Source organism: Suricata suricatta, chromosome 17 (genome assembly GCF_006229205.1).
Source record: "Suricata suricatta isolate VVHF042 chromosome 17, meerkat_22Aug2017_6uvM2_HiC, whole genome shotgun sequence".
NCBI lineage: Eukaryota > Metazoa > Chordata > Mammalia > Carnivora > Herpestidae > Suricata > Suricata suricatta.
Genome location: NC_043716.1, coordinates 47,116,074 through 47,131,930, shown reverse-complemented (window position 1 = coordinate 47,131,930; position 15,857 = coordinate 47,116,074). Strand labels below are relative to the sequence as shown.

At 43.9% G+C, this 15,857-nt stretch overlaps 1 protein-coding gene across 3 annotated transcripts in view; it reads right to left on the bottom strand.

The window, feature by feature from the left end:
* Window positions 1–15,834, bottom strand: part of LOC115282344 (guanine nucleotide-binding protein subunit alpha-13) — a 70,139-nt gene extending 54,305 nt beyond the window's left edge. For 2 of the 3 annotated variants that reach the window (XM_029928323.1, XM_029928327.1), the window contains exon 1: window positions 14,106–14,332. In XM_029928323.1, the coding sequence (XP_029784183.1) occupies window positions 14,106–14,330 (225 nt within the window). In that variant the 5' untranslated portion in view covers window positions 14,331–14,332. Of the gene's footprint in view, window positions 1–14,105; window positions 14,333–15,811 lie in introns of those variants that run through there. The other variant, XM_029928322.1, reaches the window with a different exon arrangement.
* Between the last annotated feature and the right edge of the window lie 23 nt (window positions 15,835–15,857).

Genomic DNA, 15,857 nt, shown 5'->3' with positions numbered 1-15,857 from the left:
AGTTTCTTGCTAGCATTTTCTATGATAATCACTTGAAAATGCCACAAGAGCCAAAAATTAGTCAGTTACAGCATTAAAAACCACCCCAGGATTTCAAAGTATTTTTTCCCAAAGGAAATACCTTTCCAAACTAAGCTAAGATAGCTTATAATAGCCTAAATAGAATTTCCCCCCAAAAGTTTGTCTAATTTAGGCAATTAATATCCATTTTTCTTGCATATAAGCTCTAAGCACTAGTGCACAAAATTAAGACACTTTTGGAAAGAACTAAGTTATCACTTTATTTTGTAAACCTCCTTTTTCTTGCCATTGCTCGCAAATTAATAAATTCCTTTCTACGTTCGGTTTCTCAGCCAGACTTAGTAATGATCCTACTTTTCTAAGAGTATTCCTGCAGTCCTACCAAATTCCAATTTCACACTAACACGAAATGCACAATGCAATTTAGTAATTCTCCTACAGAAGTCCCCCAAAAGAAACCACCTTACTTTTATTAAAACATTTCATCCTGGAGAGAGAGAGAAGTTTAGCCTTATGTTGAGCAAGTACTTACAGGCACATCTGTACTATACATAGAAGCGGTTCCATTTTGTTAACTTAAAGCATCAACTATTCTCTAAACCCTACACAGGAACGACAGTCCCTTCCTTAAAAGAATACAGGTTTCAGAGTGGAGGTCAGCACTCTTTTTTAAAATCATCCCTTAAAACTTAAGTACGAATTCACACGTGAGGAAGAAGTTTAACACTGCAGAGGTGGGGCCAGCTCCGGCACAGCACGCACTCATGCCACTGGGCACAACCCGGCAAGAGTCACCCCGTACTCCATGTTACCACTCAGCCCCTCCGCCTTCTGTTCATAAACATATACCTACAGGGAAGAATTTTCCATTGAAGTAAGAAGTCACATCCATGTCTAGAGGAATGCCTTACCAGTTCTCCGAGAGAATCACCTCCCCAGGAAATGCTAACGTTGCAACATTAAGCGAATCGGATACAAGATTGTACAGAAAGTACAGTAAAGTTTACCGCCGTATTCAAGACTGCATTAAAAGACTGGAAGGAAATACAGCACAGTGTCAGTAAAGATGTCTCAGGTTGGTGGTTTAAAGGCTAACAGGGCTAACTGAAGGATTTCCGTAACGGATAAATCTATTTTAAAATGTAAACTTTAGGGGCGCCTGGATGGTTCAGTCGGTTAAGCATCCGACTTCAGCTCAGGTCATGATCTCACAGTTCGTGAGTTCGTGCCCCACGCTGGGCTCTGTGCTGACGGCTCAGAGCCTGCTTCAGATTCTGTGTCTCCCTCTCTCTCCGCCCCTGCTCACTCACAGTCCATCTCCCCCTCCTCCCAAAAAAAAAAAAAAATTAAAATAAACAAAATTTAAACTTAAAAAAGCTAAGTTGGATTCTGGAGCCTATAAGTAATTCCTTCAAAAAACAAAAGCAAAACAACTTCCCCACTTTTCGGTTTCCACCTAATGGTAACACGATAAAGCTTAAGAGCTTTCAGCTCCGGGCGCCTGGGCGGTGCGCTCGTTTAAGTGTCTGAGTCTTGGTTTTGTCTCAGTTCATGATCTCACGTTCCATGGGTTTGAGCCCCCCCCTCCCATAGGATTCTTTTCTCTCTCTCTCTCTCTGCCCCTCCCCTGATTGCTCTCTTTCAAAATAAATACATAAAAAAAGAAATCAAGAGCTTTCAGCTCTGAAAAATTTTTCAGTTAAAATACTCTTTTGAAAAGGGTCAATCATAGACAATCCTAACAGCATGAAGAAACATTGAGCTCTGCCAGAGCTACAATCTTCAGTAGTACTTTTTTATTTTTGATTTTCAAAAAGCAATGACCTCAGTTACTTAAAAAAAGGAAAGAAGAATACAGTTTTCCAACCCAGGACATACTTCCCAAATTCAGTTTCAATTCCCCTGCCATCTAAATCGAGGGGCTTGTAAGAATCCTTATGAACGTACACCAGATGGAAAGTTCTGCTCCGTGATGAAGTGCGGCAGTGCATCTTGAAATCCCTCAAACTCAAACCTTATGCAACAATCGCAGCATCAATGAACAGTAACAATCAACATTCACGAACTAATTCTATGCCTCAAGTCACAGAGCAGAGGAGAGGAAAGCCCAGATCACGTTATTCCCAGTTCAGTGTTCACTCCATCATCCTGAACTCTCTTGCTGACTGAGCGGCCCCACACAGCCCACAAGAGCATTAACTGCCGTCCCTTTCCCATCTGCTGATCTGTCAGCTCAGCCAGCAAAGCAATGCAACCTGCGAGTGTGTCTGAATACTGCCAAGTGTGGGAAACAGTTCAAAATGTGCACCGGCATATCAGTGCGTTTCCAAATCGCTCTTCAGTTAACTGCGTTACTAAGGGACGCAGGAAAGCACGTAGTGGGTACGGTGGGTGGGCCATAAGGTCCGACGGCCCTGAGTTTGAATCGTGGCTCTCATCAAAACGAGCTGTGACTTTACCCTCCATGGACCTATGTACCCTAGGTTTTATGTGCAAAATGAAGTGAACTGGACCCACACACTCTCTTAGGTCTTTTCTAGGTTAGTAGATTCAAAGAAATTGGTTAATATAAACACAGTATCTGTCCTCTTGAACTGAAAAGGCTTGGAAAAAAAAAAAAACTCAACCCGCCAAGCCAGGTGGTAAAAACGAGTCCAAAAGGGAACCGAAAACGTCAGCTCATTTCTAGCGAACCTTCTCTACTTCCTCACCTGTCCTCCCCTGCCGAGCCCTCCCAGCCTGGCCTCTCTGTCACTGGGTCACTTGCCACGCAATGGCCCTTCCTGCCAAATCAGGGAGCACACTGGTCTTCACCTTCCTGGGTGTCCCTGGCGGGTAGCACCTTTGTCCACTTTTTTCTTCACGGACACGCTTTTCTGGCTTCTGGGGCATGACACGTTCCTGATTTTCTACCTTTCTGGCCATCTCTGCCACCATCTCCTTCTCTGAATATTCTCAAACGATGCTGTCCTGAGCCCAATTCTCTCTGACACCCTGCCTTCCCTTGGGTACACATTCTAGGGACTTCTGATATCACCCGAATACAAGTAACTCCTACATTTCTACCTACAGCCCAAAGCCCTGTCCCAGATTCCAACCGTCTACTTGATTCTACCCATGTCGCACAGATTTCCACCTCGGGTGCCAAACTAAAGCCTTAATCTTCTCCGTGAAATCTCTTTCTCACACAATCTTTCATTTTAGCAAAACAGCACCACCATCCACCTGGTTGTTAAAATCAGAAGCTTGAGTTACTTGTAACATACGCCTCTCCCCCGCCCCCGATCTCATGTCCAGTTTATCGGGTCCCAACGATTTGCCCTACAAAGCGCTCCCCGAGTCCACGGTCTTCTTTCCATCTTTACGGCCACCACCTGCGACCAGCAGCTCATTCTGCACTGGCCTCCTGACTCGAGAACGGCTCCGCACCTGGGAGTCCCCAATAAAGACTTACCGACTGGCAATGGCTCTTCCCATTGGCCTCCAATTTCCACACTCCGGCGAGCTCTTCCCCACGCACGGCCTGCACGCACAGTCTTCCTTCTGCCTGTCCAACCTCCCTCCTCCTCGCCTGGCTCACCCTGTCACATTCGTGGAGGCCTAACTTACAGGTCCCCCCTCGGACCATCCTCTGATTCTTCAGAGCACCCACCGCACGTGGTCACAGGTCTGTCTGCCTTCCTGCAACTGAGCAAGACCAGCAGGAACCAAGATTGCTTCTGTCTGGTTCGCGTCCAGCCTGCAAAAAAGTGCCTCCTCATTAACAGGCGACCAACAACACGCTACTGGGTGGCTGCCGGGAGCTCCAGCTAACCGCCATCGGACTTGTTAAAGACGACAGGTCTCCTGAAATCTGCCACTCGAGGCCTTCGTGCCCACACACCGTATTTCTGGTTTGCTCTCTCTTTCCCTATTTGAGAAGAGAATTCAGATTCTCGTAATGAAAATGGACACTCGAGTAATGCTCTAAACCTTCTTGCATACAGTACAAAATATAATCGCACATAAAAATAGGAGATGAGCATACACATTCCCTTCAAAAGAATGCATTTTTACAGAACGAAAGTTTAAAACGAAGATACAAAACAAAGAGCCTTCTTTTTCAAAACAAAGGTATCTGACATTATGGCTCAATGTACAAAATGCTATTTCACAGATGAAAACCTTGGTTTCTTACTAAATTGTAACACCAGCCTTACGATGGATTGCAGCATTTGCTCATAATTCAAAAAGTCAAGGGAAAAATTCAGCAAGTACATGTAATTCTCCTTGTCCTAGCCTAGAACTGAAATGCCTAACATCCATGTGGTATAAAGTCCCTACAATGTCTGAAGCTGTACCTAACGAACAAGCACAGTTTTACTGCACGTGGAACAAGTTGGTAACAGCTAAAAATAGCAAACCATGGGGTGCATGGGTGGCTCCATCCAGTAAGCATCCAACACTTGATTTTAGCTCAGTCATGACCTCACGAAGTTGTGGGACTGAGCCCCACACTGGGCCCTGCACCCATGGCGTGGAGCCTTCTTGGGAATCTCTCTCCACCTCATCTCCCTACCCTAATCCCTCCCTCCCTCCCTCTCTCTCAAAGTAAATAAATAAACTTAAAAAAGATTTTTTTAATGTCTTATTTTTTTTGTTTTTTTTAAATTTATTTTTATTTTTATTTTTTTATTTTTTTTATCTTATTTATTTTTTAAGGAGAGGGAGAGACCGAGCATGAGTGGGCCAAGAGGCAGAGAGAGAGAGGGAGACACAGAATCTGACGCAGTCTCCAGGCTCTGAGCTGTCAGCACAGAGCCCGACCCAGGACTCGAACTCATGATCTGTGAGATCATGACCTGAGCCGAAGTCAGACGCCCAGCCGACTGAGCCACCCAGGTGCCCCAATATATAAACTTAAAAAAAAATAGCAGATCATTAGGACTGCAATATCTTAACTGGCTAAATCACATTACTTTTTTAAAAATATTTCAACCAGGATGAATAGTATTTGCAGTTTTGTGAATATACAGCATTCACTTACTTAGGTCTTTACAAAATCAATAAATAGGAATTGAGAGGCCATCTTATATCTGACTGACAACTTAAAACACAATCTCCTCACTTGTGAGGCCCCACGTAGCACGCGGCTGGCCAGGCGGTAACTTGTGCGTGCCTCTCCAGCAACTCTGACAACCCAGCGCAGAAGCGGGGTTTGCTCACTGCTGGAAGCTTCTGCAAGTTTTTCTTTTCCTTCCTATCAATAAAAAGATACAACCACACTTCATATCGTGAGGCCCATTCAACTCTATACGACTCCTACTAGGCAGTCTGTCTTATTTTAACAGAAAAATAACTTCTGAGAAGACTATCCAGGGACTAGGAAAAGAGTAACCATGATATTGAAAAGGAAAGTGAAAGTCTCTTACAGCCTCACATCAATTATTCATTAGTCTGGATTACACAAGAAAACAGAGGAGTTCTGTTAGACTAGTGCTTTTAGTCGGTTTTCATACAAATGATCAAAAGTTATAAAATCTCACAAAAAGTAACATGAAATCTTTAAAAAATCATTCTGTATTTTGTAAGGAACATTTTTTTCTTACCCTGGAAAAGAAGCCCGAATACCCTCTTCCACAGTGGCACTCAAAGCCTCTGCCAACGACAGGAAACGGGGCAGTGCAGGCGTGTGGGCGGAGGAGCCGCACAGACAGGGCAGGGAGGGAAAGAAGAAGAAAGCAGCACATCCAGTGGGAGTGGCAGGGGCACCTGCACCTATGCCCAAAGTCACTTCCACGCTGCCAGCGGGACGATAAGGATTTGATGAATTCCGCCTACACGTGGGCTTGAAAACCCGGCAGAGTGATAGCAGACGGCAACAAAACCAAACAGAGCGATGAAAAGCTCAATTCTCTTTGGAAGAAACAACATATGGTCCAATGAAAATGTAAGCCATGGCCTGCGTATTTGAGAATTTAAGATTTTTATACTGGTAATCAAAAGAGTAAATCAAATCAATGCCTACAGGAATTTATTTTTTTAAAAAGTTACTTCTAGCTTCGGCACATGTGGCGTATTAGGACTATTACTAGCTCATGTTCTCATGTTAATAATATGGCTAATATGAGCTGGCACTGTGTCAAAGGCCTTCCTTTATATAGATCCGCTCATGTAATTTCTATAACTCCTAATAGTTGCCCCCATTTTACAATTTCAGAAACAGAAGAGGCTGGGGAACTCCTTCAAGTTCGCAGCACGCAGGGCAGAGCCCGGACACGTGTCCTGGCTGGTTGCCTAGTTCCGCGTGACCCAACAGTAGGGCAGGTAACCACGCAAATCTCAAGGTCATCATCACACTAAAGCCATTTGTAAAAATTGGTTATTTTTGAATTTGCTTGGAAAATAATGTAGCAAAATCACAGGTCTTACGACTTCGACCTAAAGCCCAAGGAAGTCAACGAAGAGTAATTCTACTCAAGTTTTCCGCGTCTATTTTATAATAGCTGGGGATGAAAAAGTTCACCTACAGCACTGTTTTAAAAGTCTTTTTTATTCATCTTGCAAAAAGAAGAAAGATTAAATTGGAAAGATTAAGGTAAACAACTACTATCACTGCAACAGATTGGTAACTTTAAGCCAAGGCCACTGATGTCCTGTTCTCAAAACAAAATTACTATTTTACTGATCCCTACCTCCCATTCCAATAATGCTCTGCTAATGTGGATGTAACTAATTCTCTTGAAAAAAGGCATCTTGTAAAAAAAAATATGTTCACAATAATGACAAAACTAAACTCTATCATACAGCTGAAACACACACACACACACACAAAGTACTTTTGAGCAAGGAAATAAAAATAATTGTCAATTTCCAGGTATAGGCGATTAAAAAAATAGTTTCTAACTGGAACAACAACGATCTGGAACGCTCATCAGCAATATAAAAACCTGTGACAGCTACATGAGAAACCCTGCAAAGGAGCTCACAAAACAACAGAGTACAGGAGTCCCAATGGCCCCTTCTGCACACCAAGTGCAAACCTGGGCAACCATATACCCGACACGGGCCAATTTCCAAAGGCCACTTTCTGAGAAAACTACATCGCTGCTTTCACCCTGGCTGCCATCAGACTCTCATGGCTCAGGGCACACGCTAAAAGCCAGGTTCACTGACGGAACGTCAGGCGAGGCTCACTAGTCCAGGTAGTTTTCAAGGAGGTGAAGACTCAAACAGCCTTTATCGTGACAAAACGTACCACCAAGTGAGTAAATCTACCATTATATGTCACTTAAGATCACTTCCGTCATAACTATAATCTAAGTTGATGAAGGAAGAAAGGAATGGCACAAGGTATTATGAAAGCTCAGGACAATGCGACTATGTGACTACCGGTGTGCAATGACATGGATTCTTTTTTTTTTTAATGTTTATTTTTCAGAGAAAGCACCAGCCAGGGAGGGGCAGAGAGAGAGGGGGACAGAGGATCTGAAGCAGGCTCCACAAGGACAGCAGCAAGCCCGATGCGGGGCTCGAACCCACAAACCATGAGAGCAGGACCAGTCGAAGTCGGACGCTCAACCAACTGAGCCCCCCAAGCGCCCCCATGTATTCTTAATAAAACCTTACACATATCTCAAACAGAGCCGTCTAGGGGAGTGTTAATTATTTGTGTGTAGGGGTGCTGGCCAGAGCGGCTGGGACCGGAAGGAAAGAACGCCACATGGATGTAACGCCCGACTGCTCCACAGAGCTGCAGGTCCCAGCGCCGCGGACGGGGGTCAGCAGGCCTGGGCTCCAGCCGCTGCCCCACCATCACGTGCCAGCTCTGTGAATCGAAGCATCACAAAACCTCTCTGCATCCGAACTTCCTAATCTGTGAAACGGAGACAACAGCATGTATTCCCCTCAGAGTTTTCTTTTAAAGGATTATATGATAGTGTATCGGACAGGGCTTTAAAAATACAAGGCAGGGGCACCTGGCTGGCTCGGTCGGTGAAGTGTCCAACTTCGGCTCAGATCATGATTTCATGGTTTGTGGGTTCAAGCCCCGTGTCGGGCTCTGTGCTGATAGCTCAGAGCCTGGAGCCTGCTTCAGATTGTGTCTCCTTCTCTCTCTGTCCCTCCTCCACTCATGTTCTGTTTGTCTGTCTCAATAATAAATAAACATTAAAAAAATAAGAAAATAAAAAGTACCCCAAAAAAGTACAAAGCAATTTTTATAAAACATAAGGTATTAAAAAGGGATCGAACTCTCAGGCTGTGAATGAATTTCCCGGAGAAAGAAACTGGCACCTGTTTGGGCTAATGGGACTAGGCACCCAACTTGGTAGGGCCTCTGCCTATCTATGAGAGATGAAGAGGGAATATTCAATCCAGAAAGCCTTTGGCAATTAAGGTTTTCTCAAACTTGAGCTCACAAACCTTTCTCCCGGGGTTAGGTGTTCTCTAGTAAGGAATTCTGAAACTAAAGTCTCATTTTCACAACAAAATTATTTCCTTGCTTCATCCCTGAGTTGTTTAATGAACATTTTTCAAAGCAACGTAAATCACTATACCACTAGCTTTATTTAGCAATAAAAGTAGTACAGGAGTCAGCACAGTATTTAACAAAATCCCTTTGGCACCCAGAGCCCAGACATCCCATAGCCAGTTAAGCTTTTAACAGAAAAAAAAAAAGATATAAACATGAACACATCGACACGATATATCCAGAGATACATACCCATGTGAAGGCGCGTGTGCACACACATTACCTCACAAATTTATATTACTATAAGCACATGCCAAAGCACCTCTGTTTTTATTTTTAACTTATTTTTAAATGTTTATTTTCAGAAAGAGCACCTGCATATGCAAGTGGGGGAGGGGCAGAGAGAGAGAGAGAGAGAGAGAGAGAGAGAGAGAGAGGGAAGGAGGGCGAATCCCTAACAGGCTCTGTGTTACCACCGAAGAGCCTGAAGCGGGGCTTGATCCCACAACTGTGAGATCACAGCCTGAGCCAGTATCAAGAGACGGATGCTTAACTGACTGAGCCACGCAGGTGCCCCTTCTTTTTGTTTTTTATGCACAGCACTGTAACTCTGGGTTTCTAAGATTTGGATAAAACAGAACCACTTTCATCTGATCAAATTCACCAAAAGGAAATTCTATCTCATAGAGACCTAAATTTTAAAATCTCTACAGCTTTTAATGTTATATATAATCCTTTGGTTATGTATGCTTAAATATTTTACCATGATCTAGAATCAGTAGACAAAAGGGTTTTTTGCAACTTGAATTAAAAGCCCTGATTTAATTTTATTCATAAAGAAAACAGACCAATTGCTTCTCTAACAGAAACACAGTATTTGGCAACAGAAAACAGTAATTGATTCACTTTTTAAAGTCAACCCAAATTACCATTCAAGAATAAACCAATGCCTTGAACTCTATAGTATTTCAAATCCATTTTGCCGTACAAATAAAGAAATAAATATTTCAGCCCAAACTGAAGTTCCCATTTTACTCAGCAGGCAGCTCCTTGTTACAGGTCAAGGCCTGAGGCTAAATAGTTACTCTGTTACAGAGACTGAGGGAAGGTCTGTCTTCATGGATGAACAACCTCGTCAGCCTGGAGGAAAGTAACTATCATCAAGCACAAACTGTACTACTTGGGGAAGAAAAATTAAGTCTAACGGAAGGTACCATGATTAAAACAAAAACAGAAAAACCAGCTTTGGTTTCAGGTATTGCAAAGAAAGACTGGTCATTACAGGAAGTTACATTGATGCTGACAAGTTAAAGTGTTTAAGGAAACTAGGAAGCTCTGGAGTGTCCCTCCCACCCCACTCTCCGGCCCTATTCGACCATGTCTCTTAACAGTGTTTCTATTTCTGAATAAGTAACTGTATTAAACATTCAAAACAATTAACTGGCAATGATTCCTGGCCCTTCTGTTAGGTTTGCTCCGTATTTCCAGTGATATCAGCTCCCAGCCAACCCCCGTCTCCCATCTCCAGTCCTGGAAGTTACCAAATTCCCCAACTACGGTCACACAAGGTTTTCCAAAGCCAGGGGATGTCACCTGCGCCACGCAGGCCCTAGGGGACTTACAGCCGGGGTGCGGCCCTGCGGATATTTAACCCAGCACTAAACCAGACCACTTCCTACGACGTAGTGTCCCGTGCGCTCAGGTCTCAGAATTAGGAAGGTACCGTAAACTAGAACAGCAATGTAAAGCTTGGATTTTCTTTCTCCACAGTAAACCATTTGGCTTACCCATAATGAAACTAACCAGAAAAGGAAATGTTTGCCTTTGGGAGCTTGGGAAAGAAAACATTCATGTTTGCACCCGAAGTTATTCCTAACAAATGAATGGCTGGCTAGAAACCTAAGCCGTGATACCACTACCCGGGCCCTCGCTCCGGGGGCTGATTATAAGGCAGCTGCTCATCTGAAGCAAACAAGCCATAAAGAGGCTGAAAAACTGTGCCCATCTGTCTTTTGCATTTGAATTTGCATATTAGTAAATTTAATAATCAATCCTTCCTTGAAAGAAACAAAAAAGACTACTTTTATTCATCCACTAACTCTTCCGTTTTCCCTGGATGGTTTACTTTTGCTATCAAAGATTCAAGAATATACATTGCTAAACATAAAAAGAAAACTTATGATTCTGTAAGACAAAGACTTCCCTAGAAAAATTAACAAACTACATACACAAATGATTCCTATCTCCCAGGAGAAACTTAAATGTGAGGTGCTTCTTTTTTTCTAGAAGAACCTTAGACTTCAGAATGTCTAAAAAGTGAATTAAGAAAGTAAGAGTCAGGCTTATGCTAGTGAGCGAGAAAAAGACAAACAGGGTGCACCAAGAGAGCCTCCACTTCAGCGGGAGGACCAAACACAAGTGCCCACGAGTGTGTACAGGTGCCCGAGGAGGACCAGCAGCTGGGAGGGCTGGACAAAGCCGTGACCCTGAGGCACTGTTCCCCGGGGAGGGCCAAGGAGCAAATTCATCCATGTGGCCGAGGACTGCCTGCTACACATAAGTGCGCACCACTGGGCCGCACCCCAGCTTCCTGAATCAGACCCTCTTGTGATGGGGTCGAGGGCCTTTTTTGTTTTGTTTTGTATTAGATAAGCACTGATGCAAGGGGTCCAGGGACCCCTTAGTCACTTTAAAATGTGATTACCATTCTTCTAGGTCAAGGGTAAACCTAATGAATAGATACAACAGTGAAAAATCCCGGCAGACCTTGTAAAGACAGCCAGAGAAGCAGAAAGTCAGGGTATGTGGAAATCAACAGGTTACAGGATGTGCGAGGCAGGCTAACAAGCATGTTGTTCGAATCACAGGTAAGCTAGCTCATATTGACTCAAACAAAGAGGTTGAACTCTGTTCTGGACGTAATAAGACTGTGAGCACAGCTTTCCGAACAAACCCATGCTATGCCTGCACAAGATGACCTGGGAGTCTGTGCAAGAGGCACTGAGAAATCAGTGTAAAGGAGGAAAGAAAGGAAAGGATGCAAGAGATTCTTCAGGGGGTGGAAAAGACAGGGTTTCTGTGTGCAGAGAAGAAAAGGAACTGAAGAGAAGTGTGAGGAAAACGTCCAACGCAGCCACCCCAAGCGCCACTCGGTCTCCAAAGTCCGAAAGTCATCAATTCAGTGTGATAACGTGCCAGGCGCCATCAACAACGCCAAGTACACCCAGGAAGAAACTTCCCTGTCCTCCAGGGGTTTAAAATTACATCTCTCCAGGGGTGCCTGGGGGGCTCAGTCAGTTACACGTCTGACTTCGGCTCAGGTCATGACTTCGAGGTTTGTGAGTTCAAGCCCCGCATCAGGCTCTGTGCTGACAGCTCAAAGCCTAGAGCCGAGAGCCTGCTTCGGATTCTGGGTCTCCCTCTGCCTGTCCCTCCATCACTTGCATTCTGTCTCTTCTCTGTCACCCCCTCTCTCTAAAATAAGCAATTCAAAAAAAATTACATCTCTCCCTGTTCCTCTTTTCCTCTGTCCCTACTTTTTGGGAGGAAAACAAGTATTTCTAGAACTTGTCTCTCCTTGTGCTTGACGCCTTCTTTGCTACAAAGCATCGGCTGGGTCAAGTCAAGACCATGCAGGTCCAGGGCAGTTTTACAATTTGTTCTGAATGGCGGACACTGAGGAATGGGTCCTCAACTAGGACCTGCCGGTCCCGACACAAAACTGTTCATATGTAAATGGCCAAATTCAGTGTCAGTGGAGCCCAACTTCAATTAAATGGACTTTTGGAACTTTCCTACAGAAAACATAAGAGTACAGCTGCTTGTTTATTTATTCATTCAACCAACAGGACCGAAATGCTTTGACAGATGGATGCTTCCTCCCTGACCTGGAAGGATGGGTAACTGCCTGAGAAACCTTGGAGGGAAAGTATGATTTGTCAACAAAATGACTTAAGAAGAAAGGAGAGCAAGTGCACTTACACCAGGAGGGACAGTGACCAGGGACAGGAGAGGGTGTAGGGAGGAACTATCCCCTATCAAACCACAAATACTAAGCAGGGACAAAACTCTGCCACAAGACCAAGAACTAGGTGGAGGTCATCACTTGTCGAGTGAAATTCCTGGTTTTCAGTATGTGATGCTGCCAACGCCTCGTTTTAACGGGAGGGTGAGACAGGCTTTGCTTCCCGCTAATGGACAAACTACTCGAGACGAGATGACACACACCCCAGACAAGAGAGCTACGTGAGACACACACCTAATCAAGCGCTCGGGGTGTCTGGTGCCCATGAGAACCGTAACTCAAAGAAAATAAAGATTCAGGACCAGTTTTATAAAAAGCTATCACATATCTAGAGCTTTTCACAACCAAGACTGGCTTCTGAGCATGCACTGAACTAGCAAGGACGGCTGGCCCTGCATCATCCTGGAGCCACACCCGCCAGCGTGGATCCCTGTAAGGCGATGACGTCATCAAACCACTTTCTAAGCAGTTTTACTTTTAACTGTCACTTTTTTTGGCTCGTGGTATGGTAAAACACTTCAGAGCTGCATGGGCTCCAACCTGCACGGCGTCTAGATCGCTATTCCTGGGATCCTTCTGGTCTTTGGCAAATAAAACCCAAGATACAATCAAAGCATTCATAATTAAACTGCAAAACATGTGATTCACAGAAAGTCGATTTCAGGAATTATTTCTGTATCTTTAACCCTGATCAGATCCTTTCTTTTCCACACTCCCTTCAGTGAGGTGTAACAGTTACAAAGTTTTAGTGTATTCCAAGATTATTTTGTTTCTTTGAAAAGAAACATTTTGGGGGCTCCTGGGTGGCTCAGCTGGTTAAGCATCTGATTCTTGACTTTGGCTCAAGTCATGATCTCACAGTTTGTGAGTTCAAGCCTCACATTGGGCTCCGCGCTGATAGTGCGGAGTCTGCCTGGGATTCTCTCTCTCTCTCCCTCTCTCCCTCTCTCTCTCTCTCTCTCCCTCTCTCTCTCTCTCTCTCTCCCCCCATCCCCAATCTCTCTTTGCCCCTCCCCCACTTATACTGTCTCTCTCTAAAAATAAATAAACTTAAAAAAAAAGCAACATCTTGTAAAATGTGCTTAGAAACATTAAAAACACACAGAGAGGGATTGCAGACGTATAAAAAGTACAGTGACTTAAATGTTATCAAGACCTTTAATCTCTATGTATATTAAATTAACCCGTACCATAAAGTGAGTACCTCCAAAGTCTAAATGACACATTTGAACAACTCAGGTCAGTTACTGAGCTCTCAGTCCAAGAGTAAAAGTTCAATTTTTTTTTTAGAAGGATGAATCTCATTGTGGCAACTGGGAGGAAATTATTTTCAAAAGGAGAAGAAAATAATCATGAAAATCACTATCATCTTATTTGCAAAAAGAAAAAAAAATGACCAATTAAACATATCTGCTTCGCCAACTCTATGGGGTTCAACTTATTTTTATCTTGCTTAGTCAGAAGCTCACATATTCAGCAAGCAAACTTTCCGAGGCTGAAATTCTGTGCAGAGTCGTGGGAGTCAGTGAAAAAAGGTGTATTAGAATCAGCTGCCAATAAATGTCACTAAAATAAACGGACGACAACATAGAAGAACAAATCTCTTACCAGTTGAAATTCTCGACGCCGGTCATAGGCATTCTGTATGCCGCTGTCCGCCCATAACGCTCGTATAACAGGGAGATACTGTAAAAACACTCGCGTTTCCACCATTCCCTGGGCCGCCATGGAGGACCGCGTATCAAATGCCATCATCTTGTCTCCATTGACTTGGTTTGAGTTATCTCCCCACGGAATATGCAGCTTCTCCCGAGCATCTACCAGCACCCTCATACCTTTGTTTAAAAAGAAAGAAAAAGAGGGGCTAGGAGTCAGTACACATTCTTACTGATTCTACTCCGGTGTTACTTTCTGAAACTTCTCAACTACGCCTCGAAAACGGAGACCAAGATCAAAAACAAACACCAGCTTCTCAGAGCTTAAAAAACTCGTTGTTCACAGTCCTGAACTTAGAGGCTGCAAAAGCAAACACTATTAACACAATTGCTCTTTCTGATGGATTTTAACATGTTTCAATTTATAAAATAACTTTTCATACACACGCTTAGCAGAGGGTAGTCACAAGAGAAGCACAGCTGGTGAAGGAAAAAGAAACTATGCTGCCGGCTCTGAAAAAACCCGACTAAGATTTTCTGAGCCCCTCAGAAAGGCGTTTATGAAATGCCAAGAATCAAACACTGTCACTCAGAGTTCCGTTTGTTCCCTGAGCACCCTGCTCTAACCCACCACCCAGTCTTCTAAGAACACATTCAAAACTCAAAAACTCCTCCCAAACCAAGCCTCAAATCAGTGTAAGTCACAGGAAAGCCTCCTCCTGACGGGGAGGAAGAGCAACTGCATAAAGTGCATCAAAATACAGCACTCAACTCGCAGAGGGTAATTCAAACCCAGGGTGTCTAATCACTACACTGTCACCTTTGGTCCGTGGTAACAGTCAGTCACGCGACTACTCAGTCACTGACTGGTCCGCACCGCTGAAAAACCGTTTTCCCGTCACTCTTCTGATCATGCCAACTCGAAAAAAAGTAGACGTCTGATGACTTATTTCATCTCATTACCAATGTTCAAAGTAGGTCACATCAGGAGCCGGTCCACAAAGGACCAGGTGTGCACCTGGCTCATAATCAGTTAACATGTTGACTCTGTTTATTGACATAATTCCTCAGGTTCGGCTGCATCATGATACAAAGGTACCTTCGATTAAGGACTGGCAAGGCGGAGTCTGCAGCCTTGAAAGGGCCCTCAATGAGTCTGGTCCTAAACACCAAGATGGGATAAACAGGACCGTCTGACACAGCTTAACTGCAGCGGCAGAGTGCTCAGAGTGGGCTGGGCATGGGGGGAGCTGCTGGCATAGTGCTCCTCTCCCCTCACTGCCCCTCCATGCCCACTCCCGGGGACTTTTCCTCTACTCAATCCTGGGAGGGGGAAAAAAAAAAGAAAGAAAAAGAAACTGAGAAGGAGTTGCTAAAGAACTTCCTGAACAACAACAACAAAAGTCCCACTTAAAGAAACACTGCTTGAAAATCGGCTGAAATCTGTAGCAAACTCCTGGACAACCTCTACCCAGATGGCAGTTTCCTGATGCACCTGACCAACCCGGCTCTGGGTCTCAGATCTGCCAAAATGCCTTTCATGAGAAGTATAAAACATTTAAAACTAAGCATAAGCAATGTAATTATCGCTGAAATAAGGATCATCTTGGCCAACTGTTTGAAGGGCAGAAATAAAATTCACTTAAGAACAAAGTTTACTTTCAAAGACACTGTGAAACAGAAGCAGAATATGATCCAAGCCTAC